Source organism: Bombus affinis, chromosome 6 (assembly GCF_024516045.1).
Source record: "Bombus affinis isolate iyBomAffi1 chromosome 6, iyBomAffi1.2, whole genome shotgun sequence".
NCBI lineage: Eukaryota > Metazoa > Arthropoda > Insecta > Hymenoptera > Apidae > Bombus > Bombus affinis.
Window position 1 is genome coordinate 9,584,517 of NC_066349.1, and position 22,200 is coordinate 9,606,716.

General features: G+C 38.3%; 1 protein-coding gene and 1 long non-coding RNA gene across 2 annotated transcripts in view; one reads left to right on the forward strand and one right to left on the reverse strand.

Annotated features, from left to right (window-relative positions):
- The window catches only part of LOC126917888 (nuclear hormone receptor E75-like), a 213,243-nt gene extending 192,848 nt beyond the window's left edge, over positions 1–20,395 (reverse strand). The window contains exon 1 of the mRNA XM_050725290.1: positions 20,082–20,395. Coding sequence (XP_050581247.1) covers positions 20,082–20,274 — 193 coding nt within the window. The 5' untranslated portion in view covers positions 20,275–20,395. The remainder of the gene's footprint in view (positions 1–20,081) is intronic.
- The window catches only part of LOC126917913 (uncharacterized), a 33,845-nt gene continuing 28,148 nt past the window's right edge, over positions 16,504–22,200 (forward strand). The window contains exon 1 of the long non-coding RNA XR_007711131.1: positions 16,504–16,802. This is a non-coding gene — a long non-coding RNA (uncharacterized LOC126917913). The remainder of the gene's footprint in view (positions 16,803–22,200) is intronic.

Sequence of the window (22,200 nt, forward strand, 5' to 3'; positions counted from 1 at the left end):
TAAAAATCATTCCATCCTTCACAGGTTTAAAAGGGATTCTTTTCAAACACGAATAGTCCCATTTGGCAAATTTCTAAAACGTGTGACTATCTTGTGTACAAGCAACATTAAACTGTTCCATTTTCTTCCTTTGTTTTTTTAAATTCGAAGAAAAATTTAATCGAATCAATGAAAAGCAAAGAAAAGAAGACTATCGATGTAGGATAAAGAACAAAAATTAATTCGCGTGGCAAACATTCACGAAAATAAGTGAACAAGAAATAGCACACTTATTGAATCCGCCGATACATCTGGAAGATCAAAGGAAACGTAAAACGTGACACACGTCGTAACACGAAACCCCTTCAAACAAGAGATGCTTTTGCGTAACGGATGTAACATCTCGACACGTGGCTGCTTTACTGTCCGGACAATGGCTACCGGAAGTTGGAAGAAATTCGTCAATAGCAGGAAGATATTAGGGCCTTTTAAACAACTTGTTATCTGTGAGACCATTCCTAATATAAGACGAAGTCTAATATCGTGACGAAAATGAAAAAAGAAGAAGTTAAATAATGGGGAAGGCTACACCTCGTAAGATTAAGACAAAAATTTGCTTAAAATGATGTAGAAGTTATTAACAGATTATTTGAAAATTGAATAGGGATATAATATTCTAATGATACTAAACGATAGATCTATTTTTATAGAAAATCTAAAGGAAGATTTAAAGGGCGGATTTCTCTTTTCCAAAACTTCTGTCGACACCTAGCGGCGACGAAGGGCCACGAAGATTCAGGACCCAGTTTGGGCCCGTCATGAAAGAGCCATCTGTGTTGTATCCTCGGAATCTCGGAAATTCAGAAAAATCGGCCGGCAAAATTTTGAAAATTTCCGATGTATTCTACGCATCGATCGAGGAATGCTTTTACTTATCTTCTGTCAGATATATCTATCGTAAGATGTTACAGAAAAACTCGTAGAATATAAATTACTAAAAAGTAGAAAGGAGTTCTCGGACTTCTTGGACTGACATTCTGAAAATTTCTTTTTAATTCTACTTAACTCGTATTATAATTACACGTGGAAAAAAAAATGTCGTTACGTACCGTAGAATGAAGAGGTAATGGCGCACTAATGGGAAGACTCTATTAGAATCGAACTGAATGACTCACCGTAAATTACAGGCATCCGTTTCTCATTCACGAGCTCGTACGCTATTCATGCAACCTTAGTCATCGGCATTTATCTCGAGGAGAGTATCAAACACCCACGATGTTCGCGCGCGTATCGTTGCTTAATGAGCCTCGGTTAAATTATCACCTCGTCCTGATTAATCTTTCTCGCTCGACTCGGCCATGAAACACGTCTAACAGGTGCCAATGTTCTATCCACGTTAATTCATCATATGAAATTATTTCATCAAGTTATAATTATATTTGCTCGCTTTTTAATAAATTACTTCATATAATTATCTTTTTCGAATTATTATTAATTACTTTAATATATTATATTAATTACCATATTATGCTATGCGAGAATATTAACGATTGATAACACTTCCAATGTACTGGAGTAGATTCTATTTTTCGAAGAGATTTCTATAATTCGTTCTCTGCGCTGACATAAACGCAGATGGTAATAGTGACTCATTATGTGTAGAAATGTTAATACTCGATGAGATATATTGGTTTCATATAACGTTAAATCAATGTTTAGTTACCTGCTACTCTAGTTCCAGTTAAAGACATTCTGAGACACCTGTAGTTGATATTCATCGCAAACAGAACTAGTTACAGTTACGTGATTCTTCTAACAGCTTGGAGGTAAAAATTAAAAGAAATATTATCACTGGCGATATGCAAGGTATCAACATCATGTCAATAATAGAATTACTCCGTATTCCAGATATTCTGTTTCGGCAATTGTTAAAAATATGCACGCGCTTTTAACAAACTCAACGTTCAATCGCTATCATTATAAACCACAAACTCGTGTCCCATAGAAGCCTTTCCCGACCCAAAGAAAAGTAAAATTTACGCTCGAACTCACCTAGTCACCCAATCACCCCATAATCGCGTCGGATCGACCCTCGTTGTCGATCACACTAAATGACCCGGATCTCGTTCGCTTTACCCGGTACCGCTATCCTCTTTTATTGACGCCCTCGCACCGCCCTTAAATAATTTCGTCCAATTTTCCCCCTTACTTGCTTTGATTGTGGAAACAACCACCTAAATCAATATCTAAAGAACCATTAAAACGTCCACGGAAACGAACATTTAACTCATTCGACCTACTAAATCTTTCCTCACGGAAACCTTATTTTATCGTTGAGGGTAAAAGAAATCTCTATTTAGGCCCAATACGTCTTTGTTTATCTCCACGAGAATACACATTCGTTCTAAAAATCTACAACAATATACCGATAACATAAATCTCGGCAGGTGAGTCAGACGCCTCTTCCATATAGCAACCTATATCGCGTGACTCAATGTCTGGGTCACCGGACTGCAGCATACTATCTGTCGCTTAACATCTTCGATAGTCGATAGTCGTCAAACGCATCCCGTTACCGAGCGTCGACTAAATGCAACATCGTCAATCTATTTACAGTATACTGTCATCTCTCGACTATTTACGTCATCCTATGTGATCGTTTTGAGCACTTCGTCATAAGTAGCCTGTCACCCCTTGTCCAATTTCTCGGTTGAACTGATTATCATTGGATTGCGATCGGTTAAAATAAAACCGAATCCATACCTTTTCTCTCTGTACGATCATTATGGATGATCCGTCCAAGGTAGAGATTGACTCCGCTTTGAACGAAACGCGGATGAAAACAATATTCTTCGATGGATCATTCGATGGTCATCCAAAGTGAAAGGGTGTAAATTCGGTTCAAGTATTCGCGATTGCCGCCAAATGACACTACGCGGCGGACGAGCGCCGCACTGAAAAGGTTAAAAAATCCCAAGTTCACCGAACGAAAACAGGGTCAGTGGCTGAAAATCTCTCAACAAAGCGATGCCACGTTAACAGCCCCAAAAAGGTAACAGTATCTTATGCCCTCTGTCGGTGCATGCACACAGCGCACAAGTATAATAAAAGTAGAGAATCGTACGGTGCATTGCACCCCGTGTCAGACACGGCAGACTGGTGGGGGTGGCAAGGGGAGTGCGGCAGAGGGTGTTGGATCGATTCCGGGCGTTGGCGCCGAGGTCACCGGCTCGCCTTGCTCGGAGTAATGACCCTCACCCAGTGCAGTGCAATGGCATCGTCGTCACCCCTTTCCCTCCCCCTCCTCCGCCCCTCTTTCTCTTCGCTACTCTGACGGTCGTTTTCCCGCCGACGTCGAAGAAGGGGTGGAAAAGACTTTGTGTTCGAGGGGTCGCGGCTCAAGGGGTTAGAGGGTGTCTCGGCGTAGCATATCGGTCTCTCAGGAAGGCATAAACCACCTCGCTAGAGGGTGCAACGGGGGGAAGAAGAGAAAACGGGAAAGAGGGCTACCGTAAAATCCTTCTTTCTCCTCTTCCTCTGGTTTTCTTCCGATTCGCGCGATGAAAAGGGAACCACTCTCTCTCTCTCTCTCTCTCTCTCTGTTTCTCTCTCTCCTCATCCCCTCCAATGATCGCGCGGCGACATCGGTGCTGATGAACCCTGGCATCCATCCACTTGTCGGGACCTTAAACTTCGGGGGAGGTCAATGATCGATGTCGCGGCGACGACGTTCGACAACCGCTCCCACCTTGACTCTCGTCGGCCGATTGGCGGTGAATTATTCACCGCCGCGATATATACCGGCCCATCGCACCTGCCGCGAGTGCTAATTTCGCGACGATCGCGTGATGGGGACAGTATTGTTTATCAGAGGGATCGCACGGTATATGAGGAAATCATAGCGCTGTGACTCAACCTTCTGATAGTTCGAATGTAGTCACGTGTTTCAATTATTAAACGTTGATCATTCGTTAAGTTTGGTAATTAATTAAGTTGTGACTGCATTGCAAATGTTTATGCATCTATAGAAAATCTTTTAGATTGCACGATTGCACAGAAAATGCAAAAACATATAAAATATCGAAAATACAGTACTGCCTGTGATATTCAGTAAATGAAACAAGTGTCTACCTACGTTTTAGTTTTTAAATTATATGCATAAATACAATATATGAATTTGCATAGATATCCGTAGTTTGGATACGACCAGGTTGTAAATATAATTTGTTTGATAAGCGCGCAACGCTGTTTTATGTAAGCTGGAAATGAGTTGATTTATACCAATACGATTTTCTACCCCCTCCTCCTACTCCTTCACAATTTTTCAACGCTTTTAAGGGCGCGCTGTTTGTGACGTGAAGCAGATTGCTTTAAATTATGCAACCGTAATGAGAAGTAGGGGTAAGGGGAATTTAGTGAAGATGTATTTATGGTGGGATTTTGTGCTATGTAAAGTAATTAGGTTAAGGAAAGAAGGATAGGCGAAGAATGGACCCAGAATGGATCGAAGATAATGATAATATATGGGATATTTAAGCGAAAAATACATGTATTTATACTTATAGTCAGTATAAGAAGAATAGAGTAATTATCCTCAGTATAAGGCGGAAGTAAGTTATATCGTGGATCAAAATTGTCAAGTTAAGTTTATATATCGTAAAACATTGAACAAATGTACTTACATATATATATATTCTTATTCTTATTATACATGATCGATAATTCCTAATTATTCGAACGACTAGTCAATGGACATTTCCTGAGTAACTGATAAGGACTACGATAATTTCTAATCGATATAGTAGTCAAAACAGTGTTCCTTGACCCAATAAAGAATCGTGTATACTACCAATAGCAAGGGACCGTTATTTAGCTTGTTAAAAAATGATAGGCTGAAAATAATATAATTAGAAAGAAATAAAAAAAAAAGGAACGAAGAATAACTATAAGCGGTCGCGTATGTACTAAACCACGTTTAACCAAACGATTCAATTTTTCTACCATATTAACTCAACAAACCCCAATCTCGTAAACTTCCATCTAACTAATCCCCGCTTCAACGGCCACTAGCACGGCAATTCCAGACCCTATTTCCCACCTTCTCAATCAAATCATCCTAAAACATCACACGTACCCTTGAACGTCTGTCGTTTATTTAATCCGTATAATTTACCAACAGAACGAAAAGTGCACGGCCAGATGATCAATCGAAGGCAAGAGGCAAGGCCGATGAAAGGAGGAAGTTAAGAGGGTGGTGGCGTGTAAGTTCCGAGAAAAGAGGAATCGTGCCTCCCTCTGGGGATGACGAACCGCAATGTCGACGTGACGCGAAGGTGAAGCGGGTTGCGGCGCGACAGGAGCGTACCAGCAGCGGTAGCAAGCGAGCAAGGGGACTAGGTCATTCCCCCTTGCCTTGCACTGCCGAGCGAACAGGGGTCATTGCGAGACACTGAACTCTTCGTATGGTCACCCTTTCCACTGGCGTCGGTTTGCAAGCGCGCGCGCCTCTATTCGAGCGGGTGGAGCTGGCGGAATCGCGGTACGCCGACCCGACGCGTTTTCCGTCAGCAACGCTCCGTTTCTGCGCTTGCACAACCGAGAATAATGTCTTTTACGTTTAGCGACGTTACAGCGCCCAAATTGATAGGTTCCTCCGCTGTAGAGTCTCGTTTATTTTCTTTTGTTAATTTTTCTATTTTGTTATTATTTTTTCGTTATATAGATTTTAACGTCGCATCAACTGCACCTGTGTGATTATTAACGACGACAATGTGCGCAGAGAGAGATTTACTAGTTAGATTTTACTGAATAACGATGTGTCTTTCAGAAAGGAGAAAACGCTTGGAACGTTAGATAATACTTTGCGGACCACGGTACTTTCGAACTCTCGTTCCTGTCGGTCCACGCTGATTTTCTCAGTCATTGTCATCGAGTCGGTGTAGTTTTCCACTAGTTCAATATTTTACCAGCAAACTAATACAATAACACATTTGCATATATACTATATTATCGTATACGAAATACGACGTCGAGTGAGATTAGTGAGGTTTCTCTGTAATAGAGAGTAGGGCGAAGAAAGTTGCAGACAAATGGCAAGAAGTAGATATCGATACATCCGAGGTCTCTTCAAGAAATTCTTTCTTCTAGTTTCTTTCCGATGGGATGATACACTTCGATAAAAATAAATAGAAGCAGTTTGGCAATAGATGGATTCTGATTGATAATCTTGATCTAAGATGAGAATTTTTGTAGTACAGTATAGGGTGAAATATTAGTATTGAATGAGAATTGAGGATTTTTGTAACACAGTATGGAATAATTTACCCAATTTTCTTCAAGAAATTTTGTTTTTTTATTTCCTTCGATGCGATTTCACTTGAACAAGTACAAGGTATATGGTAGTAGATTAATTCTCGTTGAATAATTAAATGAAACATGGCATGGTAATTTTTGTAGGTGGCCATTGGTAAAATTAATAAGAAATCGATCGTTGCATCTACATATGAATTTCTTTCGAAAAGCTCTCTTATTAATTAAATATCTACAGGTCGATCCAGTGATTAGATATCACTGAAGTTTACACGAGTAATGTTAAATATTTCGATGAGAAGCAAAATATTAAATTTCGTGTTAATGACAGATCTGAAATTAAAAATTTAAATGACACAACGAACACACGTAGAAAAAAATTTCATAGAAAATGTACCGTCCACACGATTCCAAAAATTGGCAAGTATTGCGACTTTTCAAAATAAATCCGCAATATTGCAGGATACGTAAATTACGTCTACACCTATATTTGTATCTGCTCTTGAATAAAAGAAAAGAAAAAAGCAGCCAGGAAAATGCACTTTCGGTTTCTTTTCGGAGAATTTCAAATTTGTCCAAATTTACGGCCGTCTATCCTTCGTCCGAGGACAGATTAAAATCAGCCTGTCTATTTCTATAATTCTTCGAATTCGATATCGAAATAAAGTATTTTTAAATGTCACAAAATTTGAAAAAATTTCTTCGTGGAATTACAACGAAAATACGAACAGAGAAAAATTAAAACGGACGAGTCGTTCGATGAAATGAAACTACATAAAAGCGAAGCTTCCTATCATTTGGCCTTGACTGATAACAACTTACTATACGCCTCGAATTCTTCTGTCTCGACTGTTGATTATAGTTCCTCAGATGCCTGTTCCCCTAAGCTTTTCCTCGCTTCGTTATTTTATGCACTAATCTTTTCTCCTTTTTAATGCAGTCGCATTCAAAGCGAAGAAATAAGGAAAGAAAATGACTGGAATTTTAAAATAAATGAAAAGAATTAGAAGTAATCTGCAGTTTATCTGTTCATCTTCGTTCTGCATAACTTTTTCATACGTAAATACAATCATATTATATATTTATTAAATTATATAATATATTCCATTATAAGTAGTAAAGATCTGCAATCAGATACTTGTTGTTCGTTGTTTATGCATAATACGCTAATGATAAACGGTTGATAAATTAAAAATGATAACACGATTGCAAAATTTATTTTTGATAGAATATCTGGTATGAGAGCTTAATGATACTACGATTACGTCTTTTCGAGATCGTGCAACATTACACAACCTGCCTTCATCTTTTATGGTAAACAAGAGTTTATTTTATTTAATTTTTTAAGAATTCTACAGAGATTATATCCACGAATTTCATATAAAAAATGTAATTCCATGTGCTGTCAATTTTTTACATAAATTCACGGAAAGGAAAACATAGGGGGGGGCGGGGGAAAAAAAGCTTCAGAAGTTTTTATCGCGCCTGCTGCAGTTCAAGCACCACGTGACTCAAGCACTAAAAACTTTACGTTTTTTAAAACCTTGTTTTCAACATGATCCCGCTTTGGAAAAGACATCGCCCCTTACCTTGAACTTTCGCCTATAAAACTTCAAAGAAATAGTTCCACTTAAAAAAATGTCATAAAAAAGAGGAATAAAATTTACAAGATACGCTCTGTGTCATATTTCGATACCACGAATCTTCGATTTTGTATATTACCGTATAACAACTGTATCTTTAACCGTATATATATAGCCGTCTCAGTATATTTACAATTTTATACCACAAACAAACAGAAACTAAAGAAAGCTATACAGTCATCGTAACATAAAAGAATAGAAATTTAAACTTCTCTTATATGCTTTTGGATTATAGTTCAGCGCATGTTAAGATTACAAAGGAAATAACGACTTCCTTAAATAAATAAATATTTTAAGATACAACGCTATTTTATAGTATTGCAATTGTAATTAATTATATCTGAAAATGATATTTATAATTATCATGATATACTAATTCCTCGTAAACGCTTACGAGAAAATTTATTTCGTTTAAAAGAGTGCTCCAAAGTTTTGAACGGGGATGTACATCTAAATAAAATCTTCTATAAACAACGGTCGTTTTCTTCTTTCTCTTCTGATTAAGAGGGATAGATTAGAACAACGAAAGAACGAGAGGAGGTTGTTTTGAAAATGTAGTCTCGGATCCGCTTTAAATTGGGCCATGGAATCAAGAGCGGTGCAACAGAGGCAGGGTCAAGGCGGTGCACTTCGCCGATGCACTCTCTCGAGGAGCATTGCTCTCGCCACCATTCTATCGCTTTCATTGAACGAACAATGCCGTCACGATTGACGCATTCAGACGTTCCGACGAGACGGGCCGAAGTGGTCGGCCCGTTTCAAGAAACAATAATTATACGATGGATTTACGTCGCACTTGAAATATCCGGTGCTGACAAGCCCGAAATCAAGAGATCTCTGTCGCTACACGACCGTCACCTACCAAAGAAAGACTCGATGAAACTCGTTTACCAACTAATTGTACAGTATAATGCTTGATCTTTGATCTATCGTTCGCAATTAAGTTAATTCTATATTTAGGGAATGTTATGAATTTAATTTTCCAACTCGTATTATCGTTTAACATGAAATTTGTTAACGAGATTTTTCTGCTGATATAATTGCAGCGTATTCCGCATAGTATTTTGGCGGGAGGGGGGATAGGAAGATGTGATTATTTTATTTCGAAAGACGAATTATATTTTTGTAAAAAAAGGAACATTATTTATTGGAGGGATTATGAATTTCAAATGTTTCTTTCTTACACGTATGACATGTGAATTTTTAAATATTCGTAATAAAACTTGCTAAATTTCGCGATATTTTTGCATGTCTGTTACAGCGATTTGTAACGATGCCTGTTTGGAACGAATTACAATATAGGTAGGAGAATGTCAGATTCCGGCAGTTTGTTAAAAACGTGAAAAACAAGATTCAATAAATAAAAATACATAAAACAACGCACTTAAATTTACATTAAAATAGGCGTTATACTGGCGTTTCGATTAAAAAGCCACAAATTTGTTTCGATTTTTCCCTCGAAACGAAATAGTACCTAAACATATATATATATTATTAAATTTTTTAAGATCGATATTCTGCATAATTACAGTAACGAAATTTAATTTTACCAGTACTTTCACCTTGAAGTATTTTCATTTAAATATTACTCGTATAATCGTAAATAGAAACGCAATTAACCTTACGAAAAAATATTCAGAAAAATTCCTTGAAATTCCTGAATAACGTTAACCGCAGACTGTGTCGTTTGTTCGATGCGAAGAAGGACTTTTACTTCATACATTGTATGAAACCCTATTAAAAATACTAAAAGACACTCGATTCCTTGAAACTCCTCAATAACATTAACCACAGTCTGCATCGTCTGGTGAACGAGAAAAAAGCTTTTTTCTCGATTTCCGAAGTCCCGCAATCCCATTCACCGAGCGGCAATTAAGATCGAGTTAAGACTCAAAGAGACGGCCAAGCTGGCTGAAGGGGTGAAAAATCTTTCATTCCGACGAATGCGTTTCCACCACCGTACCGTGGAGGAGCCCTGTCGCTTCCCTTTCCCTTTCTCGTCGCTAAAAGAAGAGAAGAGAAGAGAGCCAGACAGACACGCGTCGGCACGAGAAAAGAAGAGATGTCGAGGGCGACGTATAAAGAATGGAAGAGGACAGGGAAAAAGGGCAGACAATAATGGTGGAGGATGAAAGGGAGGCCAAACGCTCGTACGTGAAGTCGCGTTCGCTTAAGCGTGTTCGTGCGTACAGGGTGTCTCGGCGCGGCGTGTCGCTTGAAACGGAGCAGAACTAGTCAGACAATAGGCTCGGGGGAAATGAAAGAAGGACATTTAAAGTCACTAATTACTTCGAGAAATACCGATTCACTGACGCACAATCGGAGGCCAGGAATTTCGAACGAGTTCTCTCGAATCGTGTAAAAATTTGATAGATTTTGTACCTATTGCTTGTTGGTTAGGAAATTATAAATTTTCAATTAAAATTATTTGACGAATTTAACAACTTAGGGTTGTAAATATCATGGATTTTCTAATTTTTTAACTAGAAAATGGAAACTTATTATTTGACTATTGTACGACGAATGGATTAATTTCTGCGCGTTTATGCAAAATTTAAGAATACAAATCCAAGGTATGCAAAAGTATACAAATCCAAAAGTATGCAAATCCATACTTTTAAAAGGATAAATAAATAAATGCAAGTTAAACAAAGATTTGTGTCATCTACTAAATATTATAACGAGTACTCTTTGGCTTGATACGTATCCTGAAGATATTGTCACATTCATAAAAATATAGGAAATATCCAAATGCAAGCACTCATTGCGATACCTAGCAGATGAAACAAATCTCATACTTAGTTCTTCATAGAATTATGAATATACATAATAATTATCTGCGTTCTATTAACGACTCTGATAGGATTTATATGTGTGTGTGTAATGTAATACGTGTGTTCAAGCTATGAGAATATAAGTACAAATAGATAATAAAATATTGAATTTTTCTTTGAAAAATGAATCAACATTTATGTACCTATCTATTTATAAACTATTTGTGATAAAAAAGATAAAGATATTAGAAGAAGCTTACAACCAAATGATATGATTGAATAATTAATACTAATTACAGCAGCAAAATATAGGAGATATATGCATCTGCGTTCTGACATGAGACGAAGAAGGAAACAACGTATAAATTACAAGAGACGAATAACGATCCGACAAACTAGCTGTCTGGTCGAGAAAGATCGTCGAGATACACGCCACGCAACAAGTAATTAGCCCGATGCATTCTACCCTTGAACCTGAAGCCTTCAACATCGACGTGCTCCCATATTATCGCCTATCCGCCGCGACTTTGCCATATTTTTTTCTAGCTCGGATCATTCTGTAAATTACCGTGTGTGGGACAGCTATTCGACCGGTGAAAAAAAATGACCTAGCGGGGGTAGAAGGAAGGGAAAGGGAAGGGGGGTGTGTCTGGACGGTTGGCACGCTTCACTGTGACCCTATCGATCCACGTTACACGATGCATTAATTAGTCGCGACCACCCCCTTGCTCGTAATCAAAATTCGCAGTTTCTCTTTTTCTGAATTGGACTATCGGAGAAAAATTATTAACAAAATCACCAACCCTTTTTTAATCTCCTTTCGTGACAATAAAAAGCTTGCGATTTGCCTTTTTTCAAAAATGTAGCCATTGGTGAAAGACGATTAACGTGTATGAAATTATTAAACCTGCTCCGATATTTGTTGATGGCGTTTATCAAATAATTTCGATTTCCTGAAATGGTATAGATAGAGAAAAAAAGAGATTAGAAAAATCTTCCAGAGGGAAGAACCGAAAATGGATCGGCTGAAACTTTTTTCGAGAACGAACAGGTTCCAACGATTCCGAGGGCAGAGATAAAGACACGGGGGCCCTAAAAATATTTGCTCTGCTTATCAGTTAACACGACGGCGTAGCCACTTTTCGAGCCGTGACCCTTCTTCCGATCTACCAACTTTTTAGGGACTGACGTTTTCTTCCTAGAAAGATACGCCAGAAAATTTATGCGAGACTTTCCATTCCTTATTTTATTGCTTCTCGCATTTACTCTCAAACGAATAACAACATCAAATATACAAGAACGTAAAAGTCAAATGAAAAAATCCAAATGATAAAATATTACATAAATATATGAGTAGGAAAATATGCAGAAATCAAACGAGGATTACAATTCAACGCGTAAAGCGATTAGAGAGTTAGAAAATAGATTTCCACGTAATACGCTCAATGCAAATTGCAGATTTATAGGGGTGGAATTTCGAAACGGAAAGTTTGGAAACCACTGGCGTGCATGATGCATACGAGCGACAATGCTGCACGCACTTGACGCGCACGTGCTGAATGCATGTAGTAGCAAATGCACGCACACGGACGCATCTTGAAACGAGGACTGAAGGGTGTCTGCGCCCATGGTACACGTTGCGAAGCGCAGCGGTTCGCACCCTCTGCGTGTCAGCCTATTCAGGCTGACATTGAACTCTACGGAACCGAGGAGCTTTAAACTATTTTTAAATCGACCCAGACAAATTTTTTCCGCCGAATTTTTTGTATGTTTCCAAGCAAAATGTTAGGAAGAGAGATGATAATTGTTCCACGAAACGTTTCTCCCAACTTTAATGCAATGTAATAACTGCGATATATTGGAATTCGCTTTGAACACGTGACAGATTTTTGGAAAATACGTCCCAATCAATTGTACAGATAGATTAGTCGAAGAAGTTGAAATATTTTTACGAAATTAATTGTACTATTGGTGTTTATACAAAACTTCCCTAATTTATATAGCACATTTTTCTTCTCACCTCAGTGACTAACAGAAGAATTACAAAATCAAGAAAAGGGGGCTTCAGCTTTTTCTCGTAGTATTCGCGTAAAAAAACAAAAAACTGTGCCTCATCGATTATCTTATAAAATCTTTGAAATTAAAGTCGAAAAGTTGAATTTTGTTCACGAGATGTCGCTCTCCAGGTCACTGTACAACGAAACCTAGAATCGTCGCAAGACTCTCTCTTTCTCTTTCTGTCTCTTTCTCTGTTAGGTTAGTCGAATCGGGGAATACACGTCAGCAGGCCTTGGCCTCCAGTCAGCCGATAATACGGAGCCACGATAACACCGAGGACTATTTTAAAACGCCGATTTAGCCCAGTCAAAATCAACATCACGATTGCCGCCTCCGCCGCCCCCATCGTGTCTACCTGCATTCTTTGTAATACAAATAAAGCTGCCTGTGCTCCGACTACCGCGAAACGAAATCCGCTGCGTTGTTTTCCCGTCTGCGGTTCGCGCAAACAAACCCACTAGTGCTCGTCCTCGCTTCGACTCGGCTGATGACGATACGCGTGTATAATTTGGTTTGCACAAAGCGCGCGTGCATAATTTATAGCCAAACGGTGTGCATATTAGCTGTTTCGTAAAGTGATCCGAAAAAAAAATTGGCATTTGGACAATGTGTGGTTTTAAATACAAGGAGATTGGAATATAGGTATACATGTATTGGAATATTAATTGATAAATGAATAGTTTTTCGAGTTATCGAAATAGAAAGGGTACATATGTTCCAAGTACTCGTCGAAAATAATTTGAGTTATTTGTTTGTAAGATACGAATATCGAATTTGCTGATCCAACGTTTGTATAGAAGATAATTGAAGCGAAAAATAACTCGAAGAACTTCCAACGCTTAATAATAAAGATAATGGCAAATTAAGAAAAAGTAGAAGTATTTCGCCAAGATATAAAGAATTATATTGAAGTAATAGACTTTACAGAAATCATAGACATAAAATATATCTGTGATGTATTACGATGCTATGAATAGTTTTGTTTCTTCAAACTTGATAAAAGTCTAAAATCTAGATGGAGGAAAAGATAGAAATGAGAAAAATTCCAGAAATTCTTTTCCCCTACTATTTGAAGAAAGAAACAGAATCTTAAAGGAACAAACATTCGATAATATAAATCGACAGAAAAAAAAATGCAATAGTCCCGACAAAAACTTCTATTGTAATACTTTATCTTCCCATTTACTAACAATCCCATCAATCCAAAATTGTATATTTCTGATTTAAAAAAGAAAAATGATGTTTTATTTCGCTGATTGGAGAAAAGGAACTTGCTTGAAGAATTCGAGTAAAAAGGGTCATTGAATAAGTTGAAGCGTGGAAAGAAAGATGGTATTTTAAATGAGAAAGAACATTCACTATTAATACAATATGCGGGCACCTCCGCGATGAAACGTATCAGCGAGTTTTCGGTGCACTTTCCGGAATTTCTCATGGCCAAGGTCATAGCACTCGCGTCATCTCGTCGAATCTATATTTAAAGCAAGCACCGAGATTGACTCTTTTTTCCTTCGTCGAAAGATTAGCACAGATCAGGAAAAGCTACTGACTATTGTCATAAACAATTCTTATGAAGCCAAGGAAAACTGATACGCATGTTAAGTGAAACAAATGCCTTTAATTTTCCTTTTATCAGACAATACGGCGTTCGATCAAAACAACAATGCCTTCTGAGATACAATACAATACAAATAATATTTTTGTAGACGATGATTAACCTGACAACGAATATGCGAAAGCTTGGAAATGAAAATTTACTATTCCATATAATTCCATAATTCCCTCTATTTGTCGATATACACTACCAAAGTTCGAAAAATAACGCTTAACACACATAGTGATCTAAAAATTGAATGTATCTCGTCGTCTAATGCAAACATCATTAACACACATTTTTCAAAAGCAAGAGCGGATAACGAGGCCGCGGCACGTTTTGTATTCTTTATCTCTCGCCGTTGATAACGTTAAATCAAGCACCAAACGAATCGAAAGAATCATAACTCGAATGACTCAAGTACGTTAATTAAGCGTTAATCAAACATGTAAACCATTCTGAACAGTCTTTTATGCAAATATAAAGTTTGCAAACTAGGAAATAAGAAAATAAGAAATAAGCAAGGATCGTTTTGATGAATACGTCACGGGCCAATTAACATAGTTTTGAAATTTTAAGAATCGTACAATTCTCCAAATCGTTCCCCGATTTATAGGAAACGTTCCCAATTGATTTATAGGAAACGATATTTGATTCGTAGAAAACGGTTTTTCACGTTCTCACCACGTTCTCAACAGTAGCAACTGGATTCGTTCGAACCCTAAACCCTCGTCGCTCGTGGAATCCACTACCTTTATCAGCTACGTCATCGTAGCTGTGATAACGTGCCACCCGTTCAATGTCATGGAAACGAATGCCGTATTTTCTCAACTGCCACAGACCGCCGTTTATCAGAGCAAAAATCAAACCCGACAACCTGTCGTGCACATGGAGTATCGTGAAGTAGTGCGAACAGGAACTTTCAACCCCTGGCTTTCAGAAATGATTTTGTAAAATTCGAAATTAGCTCCGAATTTTTATAGAAACACGCAGAAATTTTGTTTTCGATCGAATAAAATAGCCTTACAATTTTTAACTAGCATTATACTATACTGTATTTAATTACTTTTAAACTGTTTCTATATTTTTTACGTATTTGCCACGGTGTTTGCAAACATTAGTTTCTTTGGGAATTAAAAATAAACAGATATTTAATTTATATATTTGTATAACTTGTATCATTGCCATTGTAATTTTTGAAAATATTATAAAATGTATCTATGACCTATAAAACTTTATTCTCTTCAGGCACTTAAAATGAAAAAAACTGAATTTATATTGCATTATAATTAACATTATCGACATCAGCATGAAAATGAATGACGTCTTAGCGAATTTCAGTTTCTTTGGGATTTCAAAATTAGTAAGAAGAAGAGACTAGTAATGTTCATATTAAACGAATTGTATCGGTATGTATCGTTGATTTTATTGGTCGATATATAACGAAAGAAACGAATTGATGTACATATGTAGATTAGAACGTGCAAATCGTGATTGATTTTTTGTCAATCCTACGATCAATAGATCAACGACCCTGACATTAAGCGCGACATATCGATGGTTTAAATTGTATTTGCATATCGAGGTCGTCATCTTAACAAACCGGTTGATCTTCCATGCCGAAACTGTTTGTTATTTAAATTCCCAACGGGACCGAGATACTTGTGAGATTAATATTATACATAAGTTCAAACAGGTATCCAGCATACTCAAATAGTTTCATTCATTTTCGATTAACGATAAATCGATGTGAATTCGAAACGAAACTATATGGACTATTTGACTCGATGTACCAAAAATTTTCATTTCTAAAGCTCTACATTTGTCACAGTTCATTTTACATTTCTCATATTTTAGGGATTATATTGTTCAATATTATTCAATAACGATAAATGATTTTCTTCTACAAAAAGAAGATACAAAATTTCAATAAAATATATTATAGAAAATAATGAATTTCTCTTTAAAAATACCTTGAATGTTGGATGAAATAAATACAATTTCTAAAATTACAAATAAAACTTTCTAGATTCCTATCCAAAATAGATCTAACTTCTAAATAAAATGTTTAGAAACCTTAATAAAATTCCTAAAATACTAAATAAAATCCTTAAAATACTAGACAGAATTTCAAAATAACCTACAATCAACTTTCCATATTAAGCAGTCAAAAATGTTTTACAAGGGAATTATTTCAAATTACTGATTCCATGGCAGTAAATTATTATGATCACAAAATGATAATGCCTCATAATTACGTAGAAACGCGAATGGCGTATAATTAACGGATAGAATGCAATATCTGTGACTTTTTGTTGTTCGTAGGTAGTGCTGTCTGAATCAATAAAGCAGCCGCGAATCGAGCAGTTCGCCTTATGCAGATTGTTTCGTCAGCAAGGAGGCCTCTGTTCATCGACCACGGATCGATTATCGATTATCAAGCAGGTCAGATATTAGCTTTCACGGGACGAAGCCCCCGTAACGCGGTTCGTCTCAAGTCCTCGCTCCAACAACGTGTCTATTGAACCACTCCATCGATTTACTTTCATTTTCCAATTCACCTTCGGTCGCAGTTTCTCTGGCGGTGCGTTTGCCTTTACCAGCTTGTTGCCAATTTATTTTGAATTAATAACGAACATAAGAGAGGTTGTAAAACGCGTTCCTGTCTCGCGAGGCTCGACTTTCGAGAATAACAAGATTTTATGTCGCTCAAGTGCACGTGCATTCGAGTGATTCGACTCTGTTTAACAAAGTTCGTTTGTATACAACGCGTAAAAACGAGTATCAATCATGCTGCTCGCCGAGAACACCGAGTACCTCTCTTGCAAGAGAAAAATGCTCAAGCGATGGAGGAATTACAAATTTGTGATTTATGTCGGTCTTTATAATTTATTTAGCAAAACGATGCTTCTCTGAATGGACGGAGGTGATGAATTGAATTATTAAAAAGCCAAAGTTACACACTGTCATTTTATCAAACTACGATGCTACGCATACTCTCTAATTATTACACGTATTTTATTACAATTATTATAATCAAATTTATTCCCTCTCGTGGCCTAATTTTTCTGCTTTTATAGACCATTAAAAAATCTGGGAAAATTCTGAGATACTTGCTAAAGTAATGCCTATTATATTGTACAATCTTTCATCGAGCCAAAGCTCTGCAACGTTTACGAATAAAAACTAAAGATTCGCTTCAAAGAAATCCTAGAGTGAAATATCGTCTAACCCTTTCCACGAAGGGTTAATCATACAAAATCATTTGTTCCAAAGAAACAACCATATTTTACCGACACCACACCCCTATCAATTACAAACCTAACCTAAACTCCAACGTCGTACCTCATCGTTCTCCCTATGAAATCTACCAAATCCCCACAGACAAACCTTCATCTGTTCACCCTATACGCAGACACCACATTACACGTGAAAATCACGACGCTCGACAAAGAGGTTACATCGCCCTCTCCCCTCCCGTTGTGATTTAACCAAAACATAAAAAAAAAAGAACAGAAAAAAAATACAAGGAGAAAAGGAGGAAATAGAAAAGATCGTGCATCCGCAGGGTAAAACCACGAGTATCAGTGTTTGCTTACACGCCACGACCGCCGATATATTCGGAGTAAAAGCGTATACACACCGGATAGCGGTAAGAGGGAGGCTTTTACTCCGTCCAAGAGATGAAAAACTTATTTTTAGGCACGAAATGGCTCGATCGAGCTTTGCAGCGTCGCGCTGCTGTCAACTTTCTCTCCCCGGATCTCCTACGAGTTCGGCCTTCGCGTTACACAAACGTCCGGTCGTCACGAACAGCGCAGACGATAGCGCTTAGCGGTGCTTATCGTTAATGAAACGTACAGACGTAAACACTAAACATAGTACACTGGTCGGAACGCGAACAGTTTCTGCGAATACCAGAGGGGGGAGGGAGAACATCCCTGTGCAGGATTATAATAAAATACGGAAATTAATTACGGGAAGAACTGATATAACAAATTAACTTTGCGTAAGCAAATTGAATCGCTCACGATTTAAACGAAATTTCACCCTACAATTATTTCCATAAGAGTTTTCATTTTTTATTGAACAAGGTATTACAGACATAATTTATGTTTATATAATTGTATAATTTAGTAGGAAGTTTGAGAAGTGTTAAACAGTAAAAAGGATTAGATTTGGGTATAAACGATCTGGGTTGCCTGTGAAAAAATATTTTCGCCTATGGAAGATTAATAATTTTGTTACTGATATTTAGCAAAATTCTCAATTAATTTGGAATATAGTAAATTCCGTACTCCATCGACAATGAAAATTCATGTAACATCTTTCTTATTCTCGCTTGTAAATTATGTTCCTGTGACTTGATCAAACGAGGGAAATCTCGTGTTTCTCATTCAAGCAGGCAATAGCGGTTTACTTCGAATTTGTCACAAGGTGAGTGGACAGTGACTTGCTTCTTTTTGAAAGATGAAAAGACAAGTTTTTCCTGAGGGGAATATTTGAAGGTCGAAGAGATATATGTAACGAAAATAGAAAGAGGTATATTTATTTTGATGTAATGTATATTTATTTTATGTGTTTGAAGCAGAGAGTTGAGTTGGGAAGGGTAATGGAAATTTTTAGCTATTCAAAACCTCATTGGGTGACACTCGTTTCAGTAAATGATTCTTTGTCATTATACACTGTGTGCTTATGGTATCTACATGGACTGTTCCATTCGAGTACACGATACTTCGATTGTTATCTTTCGATCGCTGGTTTTAATTTCCTTGTAAATTCGTTTAACATATCGAAATGAATTTGAACAATTCAAAGATAGAGCAGATTAAATTAATCGTATCGTTACTTGTCTCATATCGTAATATTTATAAGAAATTAAATTAAAATATTTACTGTTCAAGAATTTCCAATCACTCTTATAATTTGTCATTTCTTGTTTATCAAGTCTTATAATTTCGAAATAGAACGTTGAAAAGAAAATTTCTGCTATTAACTGATACACGGATAGTCCACGTAAATTCAAGTTAAAGTTCAAGGTCCGATGCCGAGATTTAAGCATTATAATGAATCTAAAATCTGCACGCTCAGGGACCAATCGACTCGATCGTTAAGAGTAGATAATCGTGATAAAATTATCCCATTTTTTACGCACACGATATGATGTATTACGAATATTAGATAGTATAATAAAAAACGATCGTAATCGTGACGATCTACCATCTGAACCCTAAATATTATCGATATTTTTGCAATCGTCACTGTAAAAGACGCCATGATATCGTTAAAAAAAGCAGATTAATTATATCAAACGAAATTATCCATTTCTGCAGATTTCGATAAGTGGGAAAGGCTCAAAATCCAAACTTAATCACCATTTTTTATGCATTTTTATTAAGAGCGAAATAAACTCTCGAAAATGAAAAATCCGTGTTTAACATGGACTGCTGCAATGTTGTAACAAGTTACAAGAAATATTCGCCATTAGCCTATTCCAAAATGAATACTTTTTATATCTATCGTTTAAAAAGTATTTCTAACCTTCGAGAAACTATTTCACTTTACCTAGACGTAGTAATAAAATAAAGAGACTATCCATGTTCGAGATTTCAATACTTTGCTCCATAGTCCAAAGACTTACATAATAACTTTCCTTAATCATCCAACAGAAAATATAACCTTAAAATAGAAGAACAGAAGGAAGGAAAAGAACGTATAGCTCACCGAGATCAGGAATGGAGCTAGTCGGTTCTTCGTGGTGGCCTTTGCCCTCGTTGGAGGCTCTAGCCCTGGGGGGCGGTGGCGGTGGCGGTGGTCTCATACTGGACGTTGAACTGACTACGACAGTGGCTGGCGGTGGTTGCTGAGTTGGTCCTCCGTTTCTATGATTTCCTCGCATTTGAGTCTGTGGTGACATCAGGACCGTGTCACCGCGGTGCCCCTGGGGCGGCCTAGGGCACCAGCCATGAAGAACCCTGATCGCGCTCCTTACTTCCGCCTGGAGTTCGGCGGCCCTGTCCCTCGCCGTGTGAGCCACGTTTAATATATTTCACCCGCGGCCGCGGGTCACAGGATTGCACTTGAAAATCTTTCGCGAACAACCGTTACGATCGGCTTCATTCACGAAACACGCAGACACATGGATGACGATCAAAATCAAAATCAAACTCGTGGACGAGTTAGCAAAATCGAGGCTTGGTATTTTCGTCGGTCACACAGTATATCGTAAAAGGAATAAAAGAAAAAACGCGTGCACTAGAATAATAATTCAGTCACTAACTGATTCACCTCGTTTGTGGCTACGTTTCACCGTATCTCCGCGCGGATGTCTCTCGAATGTCACGGTCAATGTCTTGCGACGGCGTGACACCTGCAGCGGAAGCCCTCGCGGCGACACTCTGAACTAATCACTCACTTTACGCGCGCCGCGCGTTCTATCTCCACGCTAACGACTAGCGATCACGTTTCACCGAAGAGACCGCGATCATCCAGGAAAATCGATCCATGGAAATACAAACGCGACGTATCCTAGTGCCACAGAAAAATTCCAGTCACTGTCCACTTTCAAAGATCTCGGAAATTTGTCACAATTTCTGGTCCCTCATAGCACGTGTCCTTCGAGCGAGTGTCCTTTGGAATATCCTTCAAGATACACAGTCTGTTGGAAAATCACTGATGTAATATTTCAACACAATACGCCGTCTCTTGGATGCATGTATGTAAACATATTTACAATCCAGTTCTATTAATTACTAAAAAACAGTAGTGAATCACTTGTTCGAAAATTCAGTTGAAATATCTCCATTCATAACCTCCAACGTGTCGACAGATGTCACAGGTTTAACGTTTCACAATATCGAATAACACGTGCGAGACACAATTCCGATCGCGTTCGACTGAACATTGAAGTATCACTGATAGATCTTGGTCTCACAACTAGTCGTTATCGTACGATGCGAGACTGCGTAAAGGGAGAATACACGTAAGACCGGTCCGCGTGGACGAGAGTGTTTCTTAGCAGTTCGTCGAAAACAACAGTCCTCGGAATACGAGTAGTCAGTCCCTCGCGAGCCACCGCCGACCTTTCCCTCTCTCCCACCACCCACGCAGCGTCCTCCTCCCTTCTGCTTTCTCGCTCCCGCTTTCGTGCCAGAGAGTTACTCTCCCCCTCTTTTCGAGCACTCTCGGTTTTCCTCTGTCACCCTTAATATATACGGCCGAGACGAAGACAGCGATCGAGATCCACCTCCACGGTTGACCGCGGTTTATCGTCGCGAAGGTCTCCAAGAGCGTCAACCCCTACTCGAGTTTCATCACGAGGTAAATCAAAAAGCAACGTGATTCCGTTCAGTCTCGCGACAAGTCGACTAGCTTCGATTACGAACTGTGGACGCGACTCGCGGCCGTGTCGTTTCTCTCACTTCGATCGATAATCGATACGATCGATCACGTGGACGAGACAAACGCGGGAGATCATTACAAGAGCGCGCCCTCTATGCTCCACACTTTATCTCTCTCTTTCTTTATCGAAACACTCTTCGTTGAAAAGCGCGTGGATTAGAGCGTTACGTGTCACACTCACGGTCAAACGAAAAAAAAAGTCGGTGGTTGGAGCACAGACGGCAGTGAGCCGACGACGACGAGAACCGTCATCGGCGCCGGCGAAAGTGAGAGTGCGGCAGGCCGCGGTGGATTCAGCGGTGCATAAGCGCTCTTGTTTCTCTCTCTTCCTTCATCTAGATATCTCCCTCACGCCCGATATCTCTCTCTCGGTATTATCTCCGTTTCATTCTCGCCCTCTGTCTATCTCCCTCCGTCTCCTTCTGTGCGTATGTTCGTCTTC